The sequence below is a fragment of the Suncus etruscus genome, chromosome 2 (genome assembly GCF_024139225.1).
Source record: "Suncus etruscus isolate mSunEtr1 chromosome 2, mSunEtr1.pri.cur, whole genome shotgun sequence".
Taxonomy (NCBI): Eukaryota; Metazoa; Chordata; class Mammalia; order Eulipotyphla; family Soricidae; genus Suncus; species Suncus etruscus.
The window spans coordinates 69,349,663-69,373,514 of record NC_064849.1 but is presented as its reverse complement, the minus strand read 5'-3'; the positions used below and the strand labels follow the sequence as shown (position 1 = coordinate 69,373,514).

The 23,852-nt window shown below is 40.1% G+C and overlaps 2 protein-coding genes across 2 annotated transcripts; both read right to left on the bottom strand.

The window, feature by feature from the left end:
- Positions 1–11,241: 11,241 nt before the first annotated feature.
- RNASE11 (ribonuclease A family member 11 (inactive)) lies at positions 11,242–11,939 on the bottom strand. The gene is given in 3 exon segments (XM_049768993.1): positions 11,242–11,312; positions 11,315–11,441; positions 11,772–11,939. Coding segments are annotated over 3 exon segments (366 nt in total).
- Positions 11,940–16,597: 4,658 nt separating this feature from the next.
- Positions 16,598–17,848, bottom strand: RNASE12 (ribonuclease A family member 12 (inactive)). Its single transcript, XM_049768711.1, has 2 exons — positions 17,835–17,848; positions 16,598–17,160 (listed from the first exon to the last, which is right to left on the bottom strand). Exon 2 carries the CDS (start codon positions 17,120–17,122, stop codon positions 16,685–16,687), a length of 438 nt encoding a protein of 145 aa, XP_049624668.1. The 5' UTR covers positions 17,123–17,160; positions 17,835–17,848; the 3' UTR covers positions 16,598–16,684.
- Positions 17,849–23,852: the final 6,004 nt, after the last annotated feature.

Here is a 23,852-nt window from a genome sequence, read left to right as displayed (position 1 = left end):
ATGTTCATGTTAAAATGTAGCTTACCCTTTTTTCTTATTAATATAGAATTTCAGGATTGCCTAAAAAATGTCAGCTTCTCAGCATTACCTTGAAGTTAATATTTAGAATAATATTCTCCCTTTACACAAAAAATAGAAAATCATTAACTTTAAAGAGGAGGGATTTCAGTACATTTAAAAGCTTACAATGAGAAAGCAAAAAGCAAAAGAGTGCTCCTAATTATATGAGCTCTTTTGCATAAACTTGGGGATGTGCAGGTAATTAAGTATATCAGTGAGAAATCCCCAAGCCTGCTCATATTCCCCAAGCCCTTTCCTTGTATTCAAGAAGAATCACAAAACAGAGATGGCCACAATAGAGCTTATTTATTTCTCCAAGCCAAAGGGAGCATTTGGACAAGGAACCTGAACTTCAACAGGGAACCAGATTACAAGCACAGTTGCCATGCTAGGAAATAGTAGCTTCCTAAGAGTAAGGGTCTGTGACAAACTTCTAGAGTTTCTTTATTCCATGGTGGGTCAAGGCTATAATTTGATTTGGTTTTGACATTTTCCTTAAAAGATTAGAATCCAAAAGCTTTAGTTAGCTTCCTGTCCTGATGCCTGTGTCTGGGAATTATGCTCTAGCACTAAAATTGCTATATAAACTTCCACCCCTCTCAGAAAGGCATTATAAAAGTCACAGATCAGAGGCAAAATAAAAGATGGTTGGTTGTGTGCAACTGTCTTAAGAAACAGCAGGTATATGCACAGCTCTATTTACAATAGTCAGACTCTAGAAACAACCCAGAAGCCCTGACAACAGATGAATGGCTAAAGAAACCGTGGTACATCTACATAGTGGAATGAATACTATGCAGCCTTCAGGAAAAATGAAGTCATGAAATTTTCCTATATATGAATAAACATGGAAGCTATTATGCTGAGTGAAATAAGTCAGAAGTAGAGTGATAGATACAGAATAGTCTCACTCATCTATGGGTTTTAAGAAAATTAAAGATGTTATTGTAATTATATACAGAAATAACAGAGATGAGGGCTGGAAGGACCAGCCCACGATATGAAGCTTACCACAAAGAGTGGTGAGTGCCCTTAGAGAAATAACTACATTAATAACTATCATGACAATGGTAGTGAGTAAGAGAAATAGAAAGCTTTGTCTCAAAAACAGGTAGGGGATAGGGGAGGAGGGAAATGGGGAGCATTGGTGGCCAGAAGGTTGCATTGGTGAAGGTATTGGAGGGTATACTTTTTATGACTAAAACCCAACTACAAACATTTATGTAATCATGGTACTTAAATAAAGATATTATTATAATTACAAAAAAAAAAAAAACCAGCAGGAGTGACAAATACATGGTCCTTGGACAAAAACATTTGTGAAAACACCTCTGGCTATGTTTCTTTTTTCACCAAGGGAACTTTCTGTTAGAATACAGTGCCAGGGTTGGTCTTGGCTTCCTGCCTAGAAGGCTGGGATGGGGGTCAATGCCCTTCATTTCAGTTTCCCTACAATATTGTTATAAATGTGGGGCATTTTAAGCCACCAAAGTTCAACAATTCTCCAAAAAGGAGAAGGGTTTTGGGGAAGTATGAAACACCAGTTTTTTAGCTTTAGACAGTTATTATGTTATACTAACATACATTTATGAAAAAATAATGTGGTATTTTAAAAATAAGATACATAGGCAATGTATCTGAATTAGAGCATACCATGAATGACACGCATAGGGGATAATTGTGACAGGAAAAGTGAAGGTTATAATACAGCACTAAACACTGATCTGGGATCTGATGTGGCTGGAAACCAATAAATAGTACACATTTGCAGTAGGAGTTCAGTGTTAGGAAAAGGGTTCCAAAAAGGGACTGACAGAGTAGGTATTTCTTACTAGGTATGTGCAGCAGTTCTTCATCCGTTAAATGGAATCTGCCACAAATTCACAGGCATACAATATTGGGGGGTGGGGACCACACCCTGAGGTATTCAGGGGCTATTATTCCTGTGTTCAGAAGTGACCCCTAGTGGTGTTTAGGAAACCACAGGCAATGCTGGTAATCAGATGGAGTTCAAGGCAAGTACTTTACCCCTGTACTATCTTTCTGGTCCTTACATATTTGGTTTGTTTTGGGGTCACATCTAGAGGTGCTCAGGGGTTGCTCCTGGGTTTGCACTCTGGAATCACTCCAGGTGGGTTCGGGGGACCATCTGGGATACTGGGGATTGAATCTAGGTAAGCCACTTGTCATGTAAACTGCTTATTAGCTATAACATCTCTCCTGCCTCTACAATCATTTTAAATTAAATAACTATTTATTGATAGGTACTTCACAAAGCCAGGAACAATCCATGAGCACCACCAGGTGTGACCCCCCCCAAAAAAAAAACGAAAAATGATCATATCCTTTGTTGTCTTAGGTTAAGGCTCCAAGTTCCTGAGACTATAACTTGGTGCATAGATAAATGTAGGAGAAATTTCTAACAATTATTTTGTAGCTTTGATCCCTGAAGTCTACTCTTCATAATTTAATTTTAAGACATAAATGATTCCATGTGCATAGAGTTGTGGTAATAAGGATGTTTTCTATAGAATGATTTATAACAGTAAACATAGGGAAATCCTTATATGTCCAGTAATATATGTTACTTAAATAAATAATAGCACCTTAATAAACAATGAAATATTATTTATCCCTGTAAAAAGATGACAAAGATGATCAAAGAGATAATATAGTGAGCAAGGTGCTTGCCTTACAAGCAACTGGCCTGAGTTTGATCCCAGGCACTTCATATGTTCTCTTGAGTCCCACCAAGAGTGATCTTCAGATACTGATCTAGGAGTAAGCCACTGGTATGGGCCAAAAACCAAAATAATATCAATAAATATATATGTTTATTAATACAAAAGCTATAGATTGGGGCCGGAGAGATAGCATGGAGGTAAGGCGTTTGCCTCTCATGCAGGAGGTCATCGGTTCGAATCCCGGCGTCCCATATATGGTCCTCCCGTGCCTGCCAGGAGCAATTTCTGAGCCTGGAGCCAGGAATAACCCCTGAGCACTGCCGGGTGTGACCCAAAAACCACAAAAAAAAAAAAAAAAAAAAAAAAAAAAAAAGCTATAGATTAGTTCAGTGACAGAAACTTATAGTAATTTTATTATGATTCCATGTTTTTTTTTTTTTTTTTTTGTGGTTTTTGGGTCACACCCGGCAGTGCTCAGGGGTTATTCCTGGCTCCAGGCTCAGAAATTGCTCCTGGCAGGCACGGGGGACCATATGGGGCGCCGGGATTCGAACCGATGACCTCCTGCATGAAAGGCAAACGCCTTACCTCCATGCTATCTCTCCGGCCCTCCATGCTATCTCTCCGGCCCATGATTCCATGTTATAGAAAATGTATGAATATATATATATGGCTGTTAAAATGTATATATCTGCACATAAAAATTCTGGAAGAACGTTTTACAAAACACCATAAGCCATGAGCTTTCAATAATAAAATTTAGAATGATTTTCATCAATAACTTTTTTTGTATTATAAAAAAGCAATAAAATTCACCATAGAAAATAATAAAAAAGGTAAGAAAGGCCTTGGTCTGATGAATGTAGGCTATTTAATTAATATTTGACACATTTTAGCTTTTTGTATAGAAAAATTATACTATATCCATATACAAATATCTTTAAAAATGAAGTTAAAATGACACATTTTATGGTATTGTATTGTACTTTAAAAATATATTTGAGGGGCTGGAGAGATAGCATGGAGGTAGGGTGTTTGCCTTCCATGCAAAAGGACAGTGGTTGAAGGACGGTAGTTTGAATCCCAGCATCCCATATGGTCCCCTGAGCCTGCCAGGAGCGATTTCTGAGCATAGAGCCAGGAGTAACACTGGAGCGCAGCCGGTGTGACCCAAAAACAAAAAACAAAAACAAACAAAGACAATTGAAAATGTTTTAAATAATTTCAAACTCATAGAAAAGTCACAATTATGGTACAAAGAAATCTATTTAAAAAATCATTTGTGAGGCTGGAGTAATAGTACAGCAGTAGGGCGTCTGCCTTGCATGCAGCCAATCGACGACGGATTGTGGTTCGAATCCCAGCATCCCAAATGGTTCCCTGAGCCTGCCAGGGTCATTTCTGAGCCCAGAGCCAGGAGTAACCCCTGAGTACCGCCTGTTGTAGCCCATGAACAAACAAACAAAAGAAATCATTTGTGGGGCCGGGCGGTGGCACTAAAGGTAAGGTGCCTGCCTTGCCTGCGCTAGCCTTGGACGGACCGCGGTTCCATCCCCCGGTGTCCCATATGGTCCCCCAAGCCAGGAGCAACTTCTGAGCGCATAGCCAGGAGTAACCCCTGAGCGTTACCGGGTGTGGCCCAAAAACCAAAAAAAAAAAAAAAAAGAAATCATTTGTAAGTTGGAGAAATAGTAAAGTGTAAATGTCACTTTCCTTACACATGAATCACTAGGTATAATCACCTGTACCCCACACAGGTCCCCTGAGCACCTCCAGAAGTGACCCCTGAGCCTGGAATCAAACCAAAAACATTAAAAATATTTCTAAAGAAAAATGTTTAAAAAAATTTTTTTTACTAGTTAGCAGTTAGGACCTTTATTATGCCTTTGTTCTTTTTTTCTTTTTTTTTTTTTTCTGTTTTGTTTTTTTCTTTTTTTTTTTCTTTTTTTTTTTATTTTTATTTTTTGTGCCTTTGTTCTTAATTTCACACTGCTGCTCTGAGCTAAATCTATCAGTCATTATAGCCTGCACTGGTGAGGAGTAAAGATGGTTATAGTAGGATTTGACCCTGAAAATTCAAGTTTTCTATTGTCTTGTTCTTTATTCTTCTACAATGTTATGTTTTTCTTATGTTTTAAAACTAATATCTATTTGGGCTAGGGAGAGAGTACAGAGTGCTTGCCTTGTACTCTTCTAGGCTTCAATTTCTGGCACACCATATGGTTCTTCCTGCCCACAGAAGCACAGAATTAGGAAGAAGATTTGAGCATGGCCAGGTGTGGTTGCCCCCAAAAACCAAACATTAAATAAAACAAATATATTTGGTCCTAAGATTGGTTCTTTTGTTACCCTTGACCTTTAGACACTTATTTTCCAATTGTTTGTGGGAGGGTGGCCACACCTGGAAATTCTTAGGACTTAGTCTTGCCTTTGTGCTTGGTTTAGCCTCGTGTAAAACAAAAAGCAAGCTGTGCTCATGTAAAACAAAAAGTCTACTGACCTATCTTTCCTACACCTATTTCCCTTTTTATTTATTTATTTGTTTGTTTGTTTGTTTATTGGTTTTGGGCCACACCCGGCGGTGCTCAGGGGTTACTCCTGGCTGTCTGCTCAGAAATAGCTCCTGGCAGGCACAGAGGACCATATGGGACACCGGGATTCGAATCAACCACCTTTGGTCCTGCTTGCAAGGCAAACGCCGCTGTGCTATCTCTCCAGGCCCTCCCTTTTTATTTTTAAAGTTGTCCGGTTGTTTGCAAGATTAGATATACACCGGGTAGTGAACAGGGGTTCCTTTCAGCAGTGCCAGCTCTATAAACCATTGCCCCAGTCCCAGCATCTGGTTTCTGTTTTATGAAAGTAAAACTCCTCATTGTACTCAGAATAAATTAATTTAAAATCTGAGTCATCTTTAGTTATTCCTTATTAAGATGATCTTTGAACTGGTGAAGGGGAGGATATTCTGTTTATGATTGAAACCCAACTACAAACATGCTTGTAGTCATGGTGCTTAAAGATTTATATAAAAAAAAAAGATGATCTTTGAGTCTATGCTTTCTGGTCTTGGTATGCACTTTGTGATTTTAAGAGCAATCTAAAAAGAAATATGGGAGCAATTTTGTGTTTGAAGAGAAAGGTTTTTGTAGAACTAATTTTGTACCCTCAAATAAATAACTTTTACTTTAAGGATATTCGGTACTATAAAAAGTACATGCGGAAAAGAAAGTATATGCGATGTGTCTGTATAACATACTAGGAAGTAGTAGTTCTGGATCTTTAGAAGGTTATTTTTCTCTTAAAGTAAGTGAATTCAAATATAATAAGCCCGTGGCAACAAATTGCTGTGGGGTTATCACCAGATGGCGCCAGTGCGTCATAGTTGAAACGGTAAAGTGGGTGCTTGATTCTACAGGGTTCAAACTTTCTTAATCAAGTTGAGCTTTGCAATAGCATAGCGGGTAGGGCGTTTGTCTTGCAATCAGCTGAGCTGGTTCTATCCCTGGCATCCCAAACCTGCCAGGAGTAATTTCTGAGCACAGAGCCAGGAATAACCAGCCAGGAGCACCACTGAGTATGGCCCCCAAACCAAAATAAATAAATAAATAAATAAACACATAAATAAAATAGAGCATTCTGACACCTATTACAACAAATAAAATCTGGGAAGATGTGTAGCAAGCAAATAATCATGAATTTTGGAGATCAATCATTTTTGAAGATCACATCATTAGTTGTTTGATGAAAGAAATAATGCATATGTAAAACATTAAATTGCAACATAGGGGCTGGAGAGATAGCATGGAGGTAAGGTGTTTGCCTTTCATGCAGGCGGTCATCGGTTCGAATCCCGGCATCCCATATGGTCCCCCGTGCCGGCCAGGAGCAATTTCTGAGCCTGGAGCCAGGAGTAACCCCTGAGCACTGCCGGGTGTGACCCAAAAAACACACACACAAAAAAATTGCAACATAAATTCTTATGATATATGGCTCATAGAATTTGGGAGAGAAAGATGTTAAAAACACGGGTGTAGCTTGCCTACAGGAGGTCTATATGGGCATTGCTATCTCTTTGGCCCCTGAGAAATTTCAGCATATTTTACTTGTACTAGATACTAAAATGGTGAAAGTGGAAAAGAGCTTTTGCACTCTCTGCATGTAAGAATGTGGGCCACACATGCTCTTGAGGTGTCAGCATGTTAGGGTTTGAGTTGACACCTGGTGTTGGGAGTCAGAGACCACTTCCGATAATGCAAGACGCAAAAGGGAATTTACTCTGTTAACCGAGACCCCAGCCTCATCCAACTGAGCCTTGGGAAGGACCCTGAGTCAAATCTTCAAGCAGTTTATATAGAAATCACAAACAGTAACTATAATTTCATTGTGTAGATGTCTTAATTAATCACTGGTTTTTCTGGATCAACTTTGGTTGTCTAGAGATAGTTTGATTCAAATCTTGATTGTCTAGGGATATTCTGATTCAAACCTGGCTGTCAAGGGTTACTGATTCAGACCCTGGTTATCAAGAGTTACTCTGATTCAAACTTTGGTTGTTAAGAGAGCTTTTTCAGATAAAACATTCCAAGCTCACTCAACCCCTAGTTCCTTATTCCTGTAGGACACCAACTTTCGCTTTATTTCTGAGTTAACTCTTTCTCTGCCTTCAGTTAGGAGTGAAAAAGAACAATTTACTAGGGTTTGGGTTTGTCTTGCTCTAGAGTTCCTTATCATGGATTTAGTGGGAGAATCTTGGTTCTTACAAGCAAAGAAGATCTCTACCTTCTTTGGAGTTCTCTTAGGGGACTGTGAAGGAGATAATGTGACTTGATTTATTGAGCTATCTCTTTGGCCCCTAAATAATTTACTATAAAAATTTTAATCCAAATGAAAACTTACATTCAAACTCCCATTCATCTTCCATCTCCACAATGAAGAATCTCAGTTACATACCTTTGATTTTTTTAAGCTATAATATATTAAATACATCGCCCCAGTTCTAAGACATACTATTTTTTTTTTAATGTTTTCTTTTTCAACCTAATACTACAACTACCTTCCATTTAACTACAGTTTAGGTGTACATCTATTTGGGTTTCTATTTGAAATATTCAGTTTAGTCATTTGTATATTTTGGTGTTTTTTTGTTGTTGTTATTTTGTTTTATTTTGTTTTGGGGCCACGCCCGGTGACACTAAGGGGTTACTCCTAGCTATGCACTCAGAAATCACTCCTGGATGGGGGACCATATGGGACGCTGGGGATCAAACTGCGGTCCATCCTGGGTCAGCCATATGCAAAGCAAATGACTTACTGCTGCGCCATTGCTCCAGCTCCCTCATTGGTATATATTTGGTTTTTGGGTCACACCCAGTGATGCTCAGGGGTTCTCCTAGCTATGCACTCAGAAATTGCTCATGAATTGGGGACCATATGGGATGCCAGGGGATTGAACCACAGTTGGTCCTAGGCTAGTGCATGCAAATCAGATGCCTTAACGCTTGTGCCACCTCTCTGGTCCCAATATTTGTATTTTGATAGTTGGAAATAGTCACTTTGGACAAGAACTGGTGCTGAAAAGAGATAAAGTGATAATCCTTTAGTAACAACATTGTAAACCACATTGTCTAAGAGGAAAAAGGGAGAGGGAGGAGGAGGAGAAGGAGGAGGAGGAGGAGGAGAAGAAGAAGAAGAAGAAGAAGAAGAAGAAGAAGAAGAAGAAGAAGAAGAAGAAGAAGAAGAAGAAGAAGAAGGAGGAGGAGGAGGAGGAGGAGGAGGAGGAGGAGGAGGAGGAGGAAGAGAAGGAGAAGGAGGAGGAGGAAGAGGAGGAGGAGAAGGAAAAAGAGGAAGAAGAGGATGAGGAGGAGGAGTAGAAGAAGGAGAAGAAGGAGGAGAAGAAGGAGGAGAAGAAGAAGAAGGAGGAAGAGGAGGAGGAGGAAGAGGAGGAGGAGGAGGAGGAGGAGAAGAAGAAGAAGAAGAAGAAGAAGAAGAAGAAGAAGAAGAAGAAAAGAAGAAGAAGAAACACACTGAACAAAGCTTGTACATAGTGATCAAAGTCAAAACTCAGATATCATTGAACCTCCACATTAAAAAACATGAGGATTTATCATTGATGTTGCAGTGGCTCTCCTTACTTTAGCACCATCCCTTTGAATATTTGTTAAAGGAAATGGAGTATGCTTATGTTGGGAATATAAAATATGAATACTTCCCTCATTCTAAATTTCCCCTCAAGTACCCTTTCCCCAAATCTACCACTCTGTTGTCAACTTTTTTTCTCAAATAAATTACTTTATGGATTTTGTTGACAAAGGAGTCATCCTCTTTTTTTTATTTTTTTAGGAGCCATCCTCTTTATCATTTTATTTCATTGATTTTTTTTTCAGCTACACTATATGACACATGTCAGTCTCATCTTTTCTTTTCTTTTTCTTTCTTTTCTTTTTTTTTTTTTGGATTTTTGGGCCACACCCGGCGGTGCTCAGAGGTTACTCCTGGCTCTCTGCTCAGAAATAGCTCCTGGCAGGCACGGGGGGACCATATGGGACACCGGGATTCGAACCAACCACCTTAGGTCCTGGATCGGCTGCTTGCAAGGCAAACACCTCTGTGCTATCTCTCCAGGCCCACCTTTTCTTTCTTTCTTCTTTCTTTCTTTCTTTCTTTCTTTCTTTCTTTCTTTCTTTCTTTCTTTCTTTCTTTCTTTCTTTCTTTCTTTCTTTCTTTCTTTCTTTCTTTCTTTCTTTCTTTCTTTCTTTCTTTCTTTCTTTCTTTCTTTCTTTCTTTCTTTCTTTCTTTCTTTCTTTCTTTCTTTCTTTCTTTCTTTCTTTCTTTCTCTCTCTCTCTCTCTCTCTCTCTCTCTCTCTCTCTCTTTCCCTTTATTTTCTAACAAGAGGACTAGTGAGATAGTACAGCAGGAAGCGCAATTTTTTTTTCACACTACTGACCTGATATCTGAGCAATTTCACTAGTAATCTGCCACACCCCACCACCCCACCCACCAAGCTTGTTTCACAGTCTGAATGCAGAGCTAGAGCTAGGATATTTGTCCTCTAAGTAGTGCTCAGGGAACATTAGGTGGTGCCAGGGAATTGAACTCAAGTTAGCCATATGCAAGGCAAGCATCTTACCCACTCCTGCCCATGAAGACTGAATCAATCAAGAGACACAGCGATGGACTGAGAAAGAGCTATAATTGGAAACAAGCTGGCAGGATGGAAGAGAACAGATTGACTACCCCCCAAAAAACAAACAAACAAAAAAACACCTTAACTATATAGCCTTAAGAAGAGGGCCGGAGAGATAGCATGGAGGTAAGGCGTTTGCCTTTCATGCAGGAGGTCATCGGTTCGAATCACGGCGTCCCATATGGTCCCCCGTGCCTGCCAGGAGCAATTTCTGAGCATGGAGCCAGGAGTGGCCCCTGAGCACTGCCGGGTGTGACCCAAAAACCACAAAAAAAAAAAAAAAAAAAAAAAGAAGCAGTATTTATAAGGGGAAAAAAAAACAGGAAAGCATATTTCTAGAGTGGAATTGCAGCTAGTGGGCCCTGAGTGTGGCTGAGCCTCTAAAGCACATTCCATTTTATCTGCAAATCTGAATCAACATTTATGAATAAAAGTTCTACCTGTTCTGATCTATGACTTTGGGGGTAGGGGACAGGGAGGATACAAAATAAGTCAACCATTTATGCCCAAAATAGCTTGCTGCTTTTAATTTCAAGTTCAGCTCTTAATTACTTTTGTCTGGTTTCAGTATAAAATGTATTTACTTAAAATAAGTACATTAAAAGAGAGTGGTCTTAGGAAGGAAAATATAAAATGAAAAAAACAGGAGTATATAGGGACACTTTGATTAAAATAACAGCACATATTGGATATGAATATTGTGAGCCATGTGCCCCCATGAGGAGATTAAGACATACAGATAGATTTCAAACAACTGGTAGTAAAAAGTAACTACCACAACATCACAAAACAATAAAACTGAAGTAATCATTTGCAGCACCTGGCTTAGATTTCTGTCACACTTATTGTCACAGACTTTCAAACTTTAATTCTGCCAAATAAAATTGGTATGAGTGTACCATAATGTAATAATCAAAGCTGATGAAAGGTGCAGTCTATTAAGATATGGAGTCACGGGGCCGGAGAGATAGCATGGAGGGTAAGGCATTTGCCTTTCATGCAGAAGGTCATTGGTTCGAATCCCGGCGTCCCATATGGTCCCCCAAGTCAGCCAGGAGCGATTTCTGAGCATGAAGCCAGGAGTAACCCCTGAGTGCTGCCGGGTGTGACCCAAAAACAAAAACAAAAAAAAACAAAAAAAAAAAAAAAAAAGATATGGAGTCACCTCATTACTGCCAAGGTAGGTGCAAGAGAGTGACTTACCTATCATAATAAACCATATGCTTGCAAAAATGGCACATGCAGATAATAAAAGGCAATAAACAATGAGAATAGCATGTTTCATTAAACAGACTCACTTCAACATCCTGTGGAATTTATAATTTGAGGCCATGAACTAGCCTCCTCATCAGAGAATGACCTGTTAGCATCGCCAATATTTCTTCACTGGTGTGATCCTGTGCTACTGGAACTGGGTGAATTGTTTGTTCACAATTAGCTGGCATATATTAGTCCCCAGTTCAGGGTTCTCAGCACAGCTTACCCCAAGATTTTGTCCGTACTTACATCTGAGGGTCTTGGGAATCACAATTCACCGATAAGTCAGAAACAAAGTTGTTCCTCTCCTTACAGGATCTTTTAACTTCTGAACTGTTTCCCTCAGAAGAGTAATAAGGTGATCTTCTGAAGGTCAATACTGAAGAAGAGGTGCCAGAGAGATAGTACAGTGATAGGGCATTTGCCTTGAATGTCGCCAAGCCAGGACAAATGGTGGTTAGAATTCCGGCATCCCATATGGTCCCCAGTGCGTGCCAGGAGCAATTTCTGAGTGCAGAGCCAGGAGTAACACCTGAGCTCTGCCTGGTGTGGCCCCCCAAAAACCAAATAAATAAAAAAAATAAAAGACCTTTAAAAATATTGAAGAAGACAAAATATTCTTGGACATACAGATACTTGTATTGTTATATAACAGAGCCAACTTCATTAATTCCTCAAGAGTCTGTTTTTCTTGGTCATGTTTTGCCATATAATATTGCATCTATTTCTTTGAAAATTTATCTTCAATTATTTCCATTTTGCTCTATGAAGTTTCTGTAAGGTCCTAGGCCTAGTAGCAGCAGAGATATCTCCATATCAGATCAAGGGCAATTTGCTCTGGGACAAAAATATGAAGTAAAAGATAGCAATAATAAATACATTAGGATCATACCTAGAACAGAAGTGGTAACGCTGCGGTAGGGCGCTTGCCTTGTATGCTGCTGACCCAGGACTGACCTCGGTTTGATCCCCGGTGTCCCATATGGTCCCCAAAGTCAGGAGCAATTTCTGAGCACAGTCAGGTGTAACCCCTGAGCGTCACCGGGTGTGGTCCAAAAACAAAAGCAAAAACAAAACAAAATTAAAAAAAGGTCATACCTCTGGTGAACTTCCGGCTTCCAGTCAGAAGCTTCAGCAGGCAACACGGGGACGAAATGGCTCTATGCGGTAGGCTTTTTGGCCAACTAAGGGGAAGATGCAGCCTCGGCTGCCCCCCACAGCCTTCTCTCTCCTTCCCCATTCCAGCAGGGGGCGGAGAGGGCACTGGTGAACTTCCAGCTTCCAGCAATTAGGAAGCAAACGCCTCTCGAGGAGTCGGAAGCTTTAGCAGGCAACACGGGAATATCATGGCTCCCTGCGCTCTTTGCTTGGCAAAATCACAGACCAAAGTGGTGTCTCAGAAATAACACCCTCCCTCTTGACTATTTGTAAAACATAAAAGGGACACGTGTATCTCCTTTATATATCTCAGATGTATTCCCTTAACATCTTTAACTCTTTTTGAATATCCTCATATAGTGACAATTTTGTCCACTGGTTTTGTTATTTGATTGTTTTATAAGCAATACTGGTAGAAGAATATCTCTGTTTAGAATGCATGTTTGAACCAAGTTACGAGGAATGTTGGCCCCCAGATGCATGAACAATATCTTGTGGCATTGTTTCTATTTTGCATAGGCACATTAAAATGGGAAAATAATACATATGCAAACAAGTTCTTATCTAATAGAGATGGGAACACAAATTTGGTAATGCAGTTAGGCCTTATACCCTGAACATTGGCATAATGATTTGGGTTAGGCCTCAGAAGAATGGGCATTGCCCACATACACCTGAACAATGGATACCATCTATGGAAACAACCACAATTGTCTGTAACATTACCAGGATGCAAACCTCTACCAGGGAAGACCTACTACTGCTCTGGCATTGACTTACTCCAAAGAGTGCTCTCAACACCCAGACGACTCAGCAACAACCTGCTTGCAGGGCAGATCGTTCGGCATCTAATGGTGTGCTGAAACTAGAGGATGCTCCACATCAGCCTGACTTTGATGAAAGAAATGCATAGAGTCCAGAATCCTTAAATATAGGAACCTGATACCAACAACAGCTAAAGTGTGAACAAGTTTCACCGGGACCACGGAGAATGACTCGGGCTGGACAGACTGGTATATCTGGAGCCCAGAGTTGGTCTTATGCCAATAAACCTTAGGGGTGAGGCCTTCTTGTAATCGGGCCAAGGATTTTTTGTTGTTGTTGTTTTCCCCATATTTTTCTGGGCCTATGCAAACAATGGCGTTTGCCATTGTCACACCTTTACTATTTTTTCTTTAACCCTTATCCTTTAAGAAAAATAAAATTACTGAACTTAAAAACAAATAACTGTAGTAGAGTGCCTGTCTCGAATACAGGCAGGGGATGGGAGGGGGGACATTGGGAGGGGGAAATATTACACTGGTGAAGGGGGTATTCTGTTTGTGACTGTAATCCAACTATAATCATGTTACTTAAATAAAAAATATATTTATCCAGAGAGATAGCACAGCGGTGTTTGCCTTGCAAGCAACCGATCCAGGACCAAAGGTGGTTGGTTAGAACCCCGGTGTCCCATATGGTCCCCCGTGCCTGCCAGGAGCTATTTCTGAGCAGGCAGCCAGGAGTAACCCCTGAGCACCGCCGGGTTGCCCCCCCAAAAAAATATGTATATATATATATATATATATATATATATATATATATATATATATATAAAAGGTCATACCTAGTGGGTTTCGAGGCTTAGTCCTGGCTCCGCATGCAAGGATCATTCCTGGAGGGGTTCAGGAGATCATATAGGGTGCTGGGTATAAAAGCTGCATGGCTATGTGCAAAGTAAGCACTCTCCCCACTGTACTATTGGTCTAGTCCCCAAACTTCTCTTAACTTTTTTGTAGCTTGTTTTGAGATCACCCTCTCAGTGGTGACAAGGGATTTACTCTTGGCTCTGTGCTCAGGAAATCATTACTGGAGAACCTGGGGACCATATGGTATGCAGGGATCGAACCAGGTCAGTGCCTTACCCACTGTATTATCTATTATCTCTCCTGTCCCTAAACTTTTTATCTATGTATCATCTATATACCACTTCTTTTTTTTTCTTTTTTCTTTTTTTTTTTTTTTGGTTTTTCGGGCCACACTCGTTTGATGCTCAGGGGTTACTCCCGGCTAAGCGCTCAGAAATTGCCCCTGGCTTGGGGGGACCATATGGGATTGGGGGGGGGATCAAATCGCAGTCCTTCCTTGGCTAGCGCCACCTCGCCGGCCCCTATATACCACTTCTTATACCATTCATTTGCTATTGGTATATGAATTTGTATATTTTTTTGCTTATATTTTATTTTAAAGTATTTCTGTGTATGAAATCAGATGTGGAAAATAATGCCAAAAATAAATACCTTACTAATCTAATTATTATTAGTAGAATATTAAAAATAAAGTGGATGTGTTATAGTTGTACCTTGAGAATAGTCTAGGTGCATGTTCAGATCAAACATATAGCTTAGGGCCCGGAGAGATAGCACAGCGGCGTTTGCCTTGCAAGCAGCCGATCCAGGACCTAAGGTGGTTGGTTCGAATCCCAGTGTCCCATATGGTCATCCCCCCCACCCCCTGCCTGCCAGGAGCTATTTCTGAGCAGACAGCCAGGAGTAACCCCTGAGCACCATCAGGTGTGGCCCAAAAACCAAAAAAACAAACAAACAACAACAACAACATATAGCTTAGTGGCAGGGCACTTGTTTTGCATGTTGAGGCCCTGGAGAAAGATCATCTTTGAATTTTTTTTTTTCCAGGTTCATTATTCCACAATTTTATTTCTTAGGTAGTGTAGACAAGGCCTTGTTGGAGCGGGGGTAGGGAGGTTAGTACTGGGGAATAGTAATTGGCAAGTAAGGTCCAGGTTATGGGACCATAAATTCTGAGCTTCAGCCTGTCAATCATGTAAATGATAGGCAGCTAGAGACCCACAGAGAGATAAAGCAGATTCAGGTAATTGCACAAGCTCTAGAGGCCTTTCCTTTCTGAACAGTTCAGTTGAGATGCTTTGACTACTGCATTATTCATTTGGTATATTTGTTTTGTTTCTAACTCCAACTTTGTTCAACATCAGGCACTTACTAATTGCTTAGGTTTAAGGAGAGAGGATCATGACAATGTGAACAAAGGGCACTTGGGAACCTTAAAAGGAAGTGAGGCTCACTTACATATGAGGTGTAGCTCTTTTGCAATTGAGTCCCTTTTTCTATGGGAATTGCACTACCACTGCTGTCTCCATAGAATCTTGAGTGCTACCAAAGGAGCAGAGCCCCCAGTTTTCTGAGCAGGAGCAGGTGATTCCTAACATATCTTTCCAGACCCTGGTAGCATTCTAACATGAGAAAAACTTTGGAGTAGTTATCATGGACCTTGCAGAGGCCTGTTTCTATGTTCTGACTTTCTATTCCTTTTCTTATTTTTCTCCATAGGCTTTATCTTTCTTTTCTTCCCAAATTAATTCTTTTTGCTTAACTTCTCCCAACCAACTTCTTTCTAATTAAATCAAAATCTTGCCAAGAAATGAAATCCCTTTAGAGTATAATAACCAAGACTTGAATCTATCCTCAGAACATTTCCATTTTTTTTTCTTTTTTTGGTTTTTGGGCCACACCCGGCGGTGCTTAGGGGTTACTCCTGGTTGTCTGCTCAGAAATAGCTCCTGGCAGGCACGGGGGACCATATGGGACACCGGGATTCGAACCAACCACCTTTGGTCCTGGATCGGCTGCTTGCAAGGCAAACGCTGCTGTGCTATCTCTCCGGGCCCCTTATTTATTTATTTTGGGATGGTGACAAACTCAAATCAGTCACATGCCAGCAAGTGTCTTACTGCTTTACTGTCTCTCACAACTTGATATTTATTTTTGGAGAGCTTTAAATTATCTAGATTATTGGTACCCCTAATTTTTGCCTTGCTCACCTTGTTCCCAGTTCAGTCCAGTCTACAATTAGTTTTATTTTTTGTTTTTGTTTTTGAGCCACACCCGGCAGCGGCGCTCAGGGTTTACTCCTGGCTATCTACTCAGAAATAGCTCCTGGCAGGCACAGGGGACCATATGGGACACCGAGATTTGAACCAACCACTTTAGGTCCTGGATCTTCTGCTTGCAAGGCAAACACCGCTGTGCTATTTCTCTGGCCCCATACTATTAGTTTTTATTCTCATCAAATGACCCAAAGAAAAGAGACAAGGGATCAAAACATATGCCAAGTTTTTATGGTTTCATTCAGGAAGAGATCTTGTTTTCAACTGAAGCAGAATAGAAAGCTTGCACCTAAGTAAATACTGTAAGGACAAATGAATTCTCAGTCTTACTTAAGTTATTATTCCATGCCAATAGTTAGCAGCATGCCTCAGGGAAAACCAATTCCAGTTCCTGTGAGACTGGAGAAGAGATGCTGTCAGATTCGGGAACTTGTTTCAAATTATTCGACATATTTATAAAATTCATCTGGCCCCAAGACATTGCAGCTGATAATGATAAAGGCTTCTGTGGGGAAAGTGGTGTACCTACATGCAGGATATTTGGTACCACCCAGGTGATGACACACTGTCACTTTAAATCTTTTCTCACTCTGAAAACAGAATAACGAGGTGTCATTTTGACAAATCATCATCTTGGTAGAACTGCAGACATTATTGAGATGTTGGAAACTCTCATGGATGAAGACATGTTCCTTTTTACAGGTGTGGTCAGGTTCCCTGATGATTCTTCGTAAAATCATGTTGTTGCAGTACCTTTTAGGAATGTTGCTCTTAGGATAATCCATGTGTAAGTGCTGTAAGGTCATTATCCCTATATCTTCATTCAGCTCATTTTCCCAGAATAGAAACGCCATAAAGATGATCACCATAAATACCATAAGGGATATGAGTAACTTCACATCCTTTGCACTAGTTTCTGTAGAAGCAAGAAAAGACATGAAGTAGCAAACGGTAGTCACAGCCCTTCAATACTCTCCTCTGACTTTATTCCTTCTTCCATTTGGATACTTCGATATTTTTCTCTCATGCAAATTAAAATCACACACTGATCTGGCAACTTTCTAAGAAAGCCCTTCTGACTATTTCAGCTTTCTGAGTTTGAAACTGAATTCTTTTCTAATCATTCTTCTCGAGTTGTGTTCATTTGGCCTATGGCCTCCACAAACTTTTTTTTTTAAGCCAGTCAAATTGAGCAGTGGGAGGGTTATAAACCAACTTTTGTGATAATAATGTTAATAAGTTCTGATACACCACTGCCATCAGACCAGCCCACAAACTTCTTGATAGAAGGTATCAAAAGGTATCTTTTTTATCCTGCATTTGTCATAATGCTTACTACAGCTCAACACACAAAAAGCCATTTCTTCACTTCTGTTTTGGACTTGGGAAGATATTCCTTAACTCTATTGACTCTATTTCCAATACAAGTGTGTGACCAAAAAGAAAAAACAAAACCATAACCAAAACCCCAGACAGAACATACAGAAAGCGCTCAAATGTACACATCTGATTGTTTTACTCCTATGGGAAGAAGACCTTCCTTCCCATAATAGTCTCAACCCAAATATCAGTACCCAATTTCATACTAACCATAAGTGTTCTGATGCCTCTTCAAGATAGGCCCTTTTGAATCTGTGCTAGCTGTTCTCACCTTTTATTTTTACTGTAGCTTCCATCAGTAACATATCCTCGTGATCATGGGTCTGAGAAAGTCCTTTGTGTCTTGCTGTTCCTGATATTTGGTAAGTAGCCAGTTTAGTGTTAAGAGGGCCAATGTGGGAAAGAACAGGAAGGGCGGAGCATGTATTCAAGTGTGTCTGTGTGCTATTGGAAAAGAAGAGAGATTACCTCCAGAGGGAGGGCTAGGTAAGGCAAGGCACCTCCTGAATGTGTCCTATTACACCTCAGATAGTCCTTTGCTGGGACCTCTGGGATAATCCAGAGTCACAGGTGATTTTGAAGCAAACGGAGTTTTACAACATGAGACTAGAGGGCCATCCAGTAGATAAGGGGGCCACATGAAGGAACCAGGCTTGAAAGGGGCTCGAAGTCAAAAAAAGCTGAGAGCAAAAGCACAGAGAGGAGGGCATTTACCTTGCACAGAGCTGACCTGGATTCTATCTCCGGCATCCCAAATGATCCCCTGAATCTGCTAGGAGTGATTTCTGAGCGCAGAGCCAGGAGTAACCCTTGAGCGCCACAGAGTGTAACTCCCCCCCAAAAAACAACAAAAAAGTGGAAGTTGTGCCTGGAAAGGTGAGGTCTGCACAGTGGAGGGGTTCATCCAGACTCTCATCAGTCCTTGAACCCCAGAACTTCCCCAGGTGACCAGGATGTGGAGAGAGAAACACACACATGCTCCTCCTTTCCACTTCTCTCTTCTCCATTCCATATATATCATTTCCATACTTTCTTTTTTAGAGAGACAGATACATGGACTCCTTTTTTTTTTCTTCCACCAGCGGCACTCAGGGGTTATTCATGGCTCTGCTCTCAGAAATCCCTCCTGGCAGGCTGGGGGACCATATGGTATGCCAGGGATCAAACCTAGGTTGGCAGCATGCAAGGCAAACACCCTACCAGCTGTGCTATCCCTCTGGGACCCTCCTTTGTAATCTTATATCTTTCTAATTGAAAGAAAACAACTATTTTGGGGGTGAAAAATAGTCTAAGAAGGACAGAATTCTAGAAATCTATTCAAAGATTCTAATACAACCATAGAGATATTTTTTATAATTTATAATTAATTTAAGAAATATGTTGTGCAACATCATGGAAAATTTCCAATTACAATTTTTTATTTGTTCACTATCCTGCAAAAATATTTCTGGTGTTTAAGTAAAATTATATTTAGGAATAATAACATCTTCATTATTTTCTACCAGGAATTTCTACTAATTGAGGTATAGTTATCCTGCTAAGTTTACAGACAGGGAGGCAGCCCTTGTTACAAAACAAATTTGAGAGGCCAGAGAGATAGCATGGAGGTAAGGTGTTTGCCTTGCATACAGAAGGACGGTGGTTTGAATCCTGGTATCCCAGATGGTCTCCTGTGCCTGCCAGGGGCGATTTCTGAGTGTAGAGCCAGGAGTAATCCCTGAGCGCTGGTGGGTGTGACCCAAAAACAAACAAAAATTTTTTTTTACAAAATAAATTTGAGCTTTCCACTGGAACAAAAGAAATTAGGTGTTGAATTTTAGGGTGAAAATCAGCAAGCACTTCAAGACAGGGATACATACTTTTCTCTTGTCTTTCCCCACAAAGCCTAAAATAATGACAGGCTTAATTTTAGTCAGAAATTCTGGCTTAGATTTGCAAATAAAACAGATTGCACCTCTGGAGCCAGCCTGCTAGGGAATTTGTTGCTCATTCTGGATCCCACCAACCTGCAACCTAAAACATACTTTCTTGTATTTGCTCCTGACAAAACTGTTTTTTTAAATGGTGAAGGAAAGATAGTTGCCTCTAGGACATAAGTGGACTGCATGTTCCAACCAGTCATCTTGATGCCAATAAAATTCTTTGTTGACCCATTACTACTCTCTCCATTGACTTGACCTGAGCAGCAGGGTCAGAATCCAGGAACTAAACATCATGAATACAGACAAGCAGACCTTTCTTTACATTTCAGAGAATTCTCCAACTAAAGGAGTTGGGTTCAAATGTTGAGTAGCCTGGGAGGAAATACTTAATATCGCTTAAAACCAAATAAGGATTAACATGTAGATACAAGGAACTATTCAAAGTCAGAAGAACTCAGAAAACTCTAAAGGACCAAAAAAAAAAAAAAAAAAGTCAATATTGTAAATAGTCTATTTGCAAGAAGTCAAATGGGTGATGAACATGCTCAGAATGAATAAAGATTAAAATAATGGAAATGTCAGTTTGTCTGCTAACCACCATCTATAACAAATTAGGAAATCTGATATCAAGAATTAGTAAAAATGTCAGTGGGCATGGACACTGACATCGAACTGATAATGCAAATTAATCTGGGAGTATTTGGTGAAATTCTCCATTTGCCTTCTCCTGAGATTCCTTTCTGAAAGACAGACATGGAATGTAGAAAGTCCCTGTAGAGTTAGGAACTCTCTTTTTCTTTCTTTCTCTCACTCTTTCTTTCTCTCATTCTTTCTTTCTTTCTTTCTTTCTTTTTTCTTTCTCTTTCTTTATTCTTTCTTTCTTCTTTTCTTTTTCTTTCTTCTTTCTTTTTCTTCTTCTTTTTTCTTTCTCTTTCTTTTCTTTATTTTTCTTTCTTTCTCTCTTTCTTTCATCTTTTTTCTTATTTCTTTTTTCTTTATTTCTCTCCTTCTTTCCTCCCTCTCTCCCTCCCTCCCTTCCTTCCTTTGCCATACCTGGAGGTTCTCAGGTCTTACTCCTGGCTAGGTGTTCAAGGATCACTCGTGACAGTGCTCAGAGAACTGTATGGGATGCTGGTGATTGAACCCAGCTCAACCTAGTGCAAGGCAAGTATCTTACTCTTTTACTTCTCTCTAGTGCCAAGGAATGTCTTTCTAATTTTGGAAGTAGGCCTTGCCCTTGAAGCAGTCTTTGCTGGCTCCTATGACCTCTTCAGCATTAGATAAAAGGAATACTTCTAAGTGCAATAGGCCTAGGGTTGCATCACTTCCTCCAGGAATTCTTCATACTAACTACTTGCAACTCAATGAGCTACTCTTGTATATGACTCAGTGTGGTCCCTTTCCACACTGAAATTCTCAGAGTACCAGACAATGCACTCCTATGCTCTGGCACACTGACCACACTCATGGGGTGGAAGAGAATAAGTGTCCAAAATTACTGTGAAACAGTTGAAGGAAGAAAAACTTCAGTTTTTTGCTCTTTGTGTCTGTGCGTGTGTGTGTGTGTGTGTGTGTGTGTGTGTGCGCGCGCGCGCGCGCGTGCGGGCCATAATCATTTGTATGATCTTGGGAAAACCTTCACAGTACCAGGCTCCATCTCTAAAAGTTGCAGAAATGACTAAAGGAAGTTGTTCATGATTCATCCATTCCTCTGTATTACAAACTGCATTACATTAAAATTATGCAGATGCTATTCTCCTTAGATGACAATTCTCTATCATTTCTATTTTTGCACATACCGGGGGAGTAGAGTAGTTGGAGTCTACATCGTAGGCACTAAGTCCAGAAGTGGGAAGGTGGTAGATTTCTGATTGAGGAGTTGGGAGCAGTCATAGAAAATCACCTAGCCTAGTCTGGCAAATACAGTGTGGTTTTCTAGCTGCAGAATTTGTGCAAATCTTCATAGCCTCTGGCACCTTTCCAGCTGCCCCACTATTACCTTCCTGAAGAACAAGCTGCTTCTAATCTTGAGCAGAACATTGAAGTCCTGAATCAGAACTTATCAGCCCAGAAATCACAGTCCTTGGTTAAGAACATAGGAAGTTCAGTTCTCTCCTGGGGCAAACCAGATCTTTTATTCTTTTGGAACTTCACTAGTGTTTCTGAAATGACTATCAAGTGATAGCCTAGGGCAGTAGATAGAATGAGGGGGTCTTTCTAAACTGCTACGTGACCTCCCCATTTTCTATTTCTGGGAAGGCTTTGATTAAAATTCAGGTAGTTTTTATGTGTGTCCTCAGGATATGCCTTGAGTTCTTTTTGAATTCTTAGTAAAGGTGGACATGGACCATGAATACATTCTTCCCTTAACAGGCCTCCAAAGACTTTCACTTCACTGTCTCTGGGGTCTATATTCCTCAGCCCTGTCCAGTTTCCCTAAAAAGTTAGAAAAAAAATCTTGAAAGATATAAATAATATATAAATATAAAATATAAAATAATATATAAATATAAATATATATATATAAATAAAATAATATATAAATATAAAAACGCAGAATGGTCTCACACATTTATGGGTTTTAAGAAAAATGAAAGACATTCTTGCAATAATAACTTTCAGACACAAAAGAGAAAAGAGCTGGAAGTTCCAGCTCACCTCAGGAAGCTCATCACAAAGAGTGATGAGTTTAGTTGGATAAATAACTACATTTTGAACTGTCCTAATAATGAGAATGTATGAGGGAAATTGAGAACCTGTTTAGAGTACAGGCGGGGGTCGGGTGGGGAGGAGGGAGACTTGGGACATTGGTGATGGGAATATTGCACTGGTGATGGGTGGTGTTAAAAAAAAAAAGAAAAAGTATAAAAGATGCACTACAATTTAGGATTAACTGGAAAAAAAAAGATATAAATAATACAAATTTTTTTAAAAGGAAGTATGAAAAAATAATAAAAGACAAAAAAAAATTAAGAGGCTGGAGAGATAGTACAGCAGGCCAGCTCCCTTGCCTTCTGGTGTAGCTAACCTGGGTTTGATCCCCAATATTATATATGGTCTTCAAAGCACACCCAGGAGTGATACCTGAGAGTGGAACCAAGAGAAAACTAAAACAAAATTTTAAAATAAAACAAGTTACCTTCACCGACCTCAAAAGAAATCAGGAACTGACAGAGCTGGCGGTATGTACAATGAACAGTTTTAGAGTAAAATACACCCAGCCTTAGATTCTCTGACACAGGCCTGGATGTTTATTAGAAAGATCCTTAGTGGTGCTCATGAGACCAAAAAAGGATGCCATGAATAGAACATCAGTTGACCACATGTAAAGCAAGTGCCCTACTGCCCTATTTCTCTGGCCCCACCATAGCAATCTTTTTAAAAACACAAACCTAGGTTCTGTTTTTTCTGCCTGTCTCCACCTAAAACATGTCAGTGGCTTTTTCATAAATCAGTGTAACCAGCATAACCCTTCTCTCTGCCTATAGGCCTAAGCTAAGAGCAAGCTCTCTCCCTTTCCACAGCCTTCTTCTCCAGCACTCTTTGGGTTTCTTTCCATTCAAGTGTCTTGGCACTCAACTTCTTCCAACCCCACCTAACTAAGCTTGTGTGCTAATTCTTTCCTGTGTGCTTCTTCTTTCTTGCCAGGCACCCCAGATGAAATGAACAGCTTTTGATACTGTGTGCTTTTTCTTTGTGCCTGTTATCACTAAGATAATATATTAAATGTACATTTTTAAAAAATTATCTGACTGTTCCATGTGGGCTAAAATCATAATTATCTCTTTGCCCGCAGTAGTAATCTTTGTTCCCAACACAGCACTTGTAATACAAAGTTCAACAAGTGCTTCTCATTAATATTCAGTAAATATTGCTGGAATGGACTGAATGAATATTAAAAACTTGCTATTGTTCCTCTTTAATGATTATAGTACCAAAGAGCTATTCTTTTGTTTATTGATTGACTGGTTTCTGAATCACACCAATTTTATTCAAGGCTTATATTCCTGTCTCTGTGCTCAGAGATCACTCCGGCAAGGTTTGGGGACCATATGCATCACATTTGCAGTGCCAGGACCAAACCTAGGTTAGTTACTTGCAAAGCAAGCTCCTTACCCACTGTGCTATCTCTCCAGCCTTACATAGACTTATTCCTTGTAAAATTCAATAATCTTTTTGGAGGCCGAAGTGGTGGCACAGGCAGTAGGACATTTGCCTTGCACACACTAACCTAGGACCTCGGTTTGATTCCCCCCCCCTCCCCCCCGTGTCTCATATGGTCCCCCAAGCCAGGGGCAATTTCTGA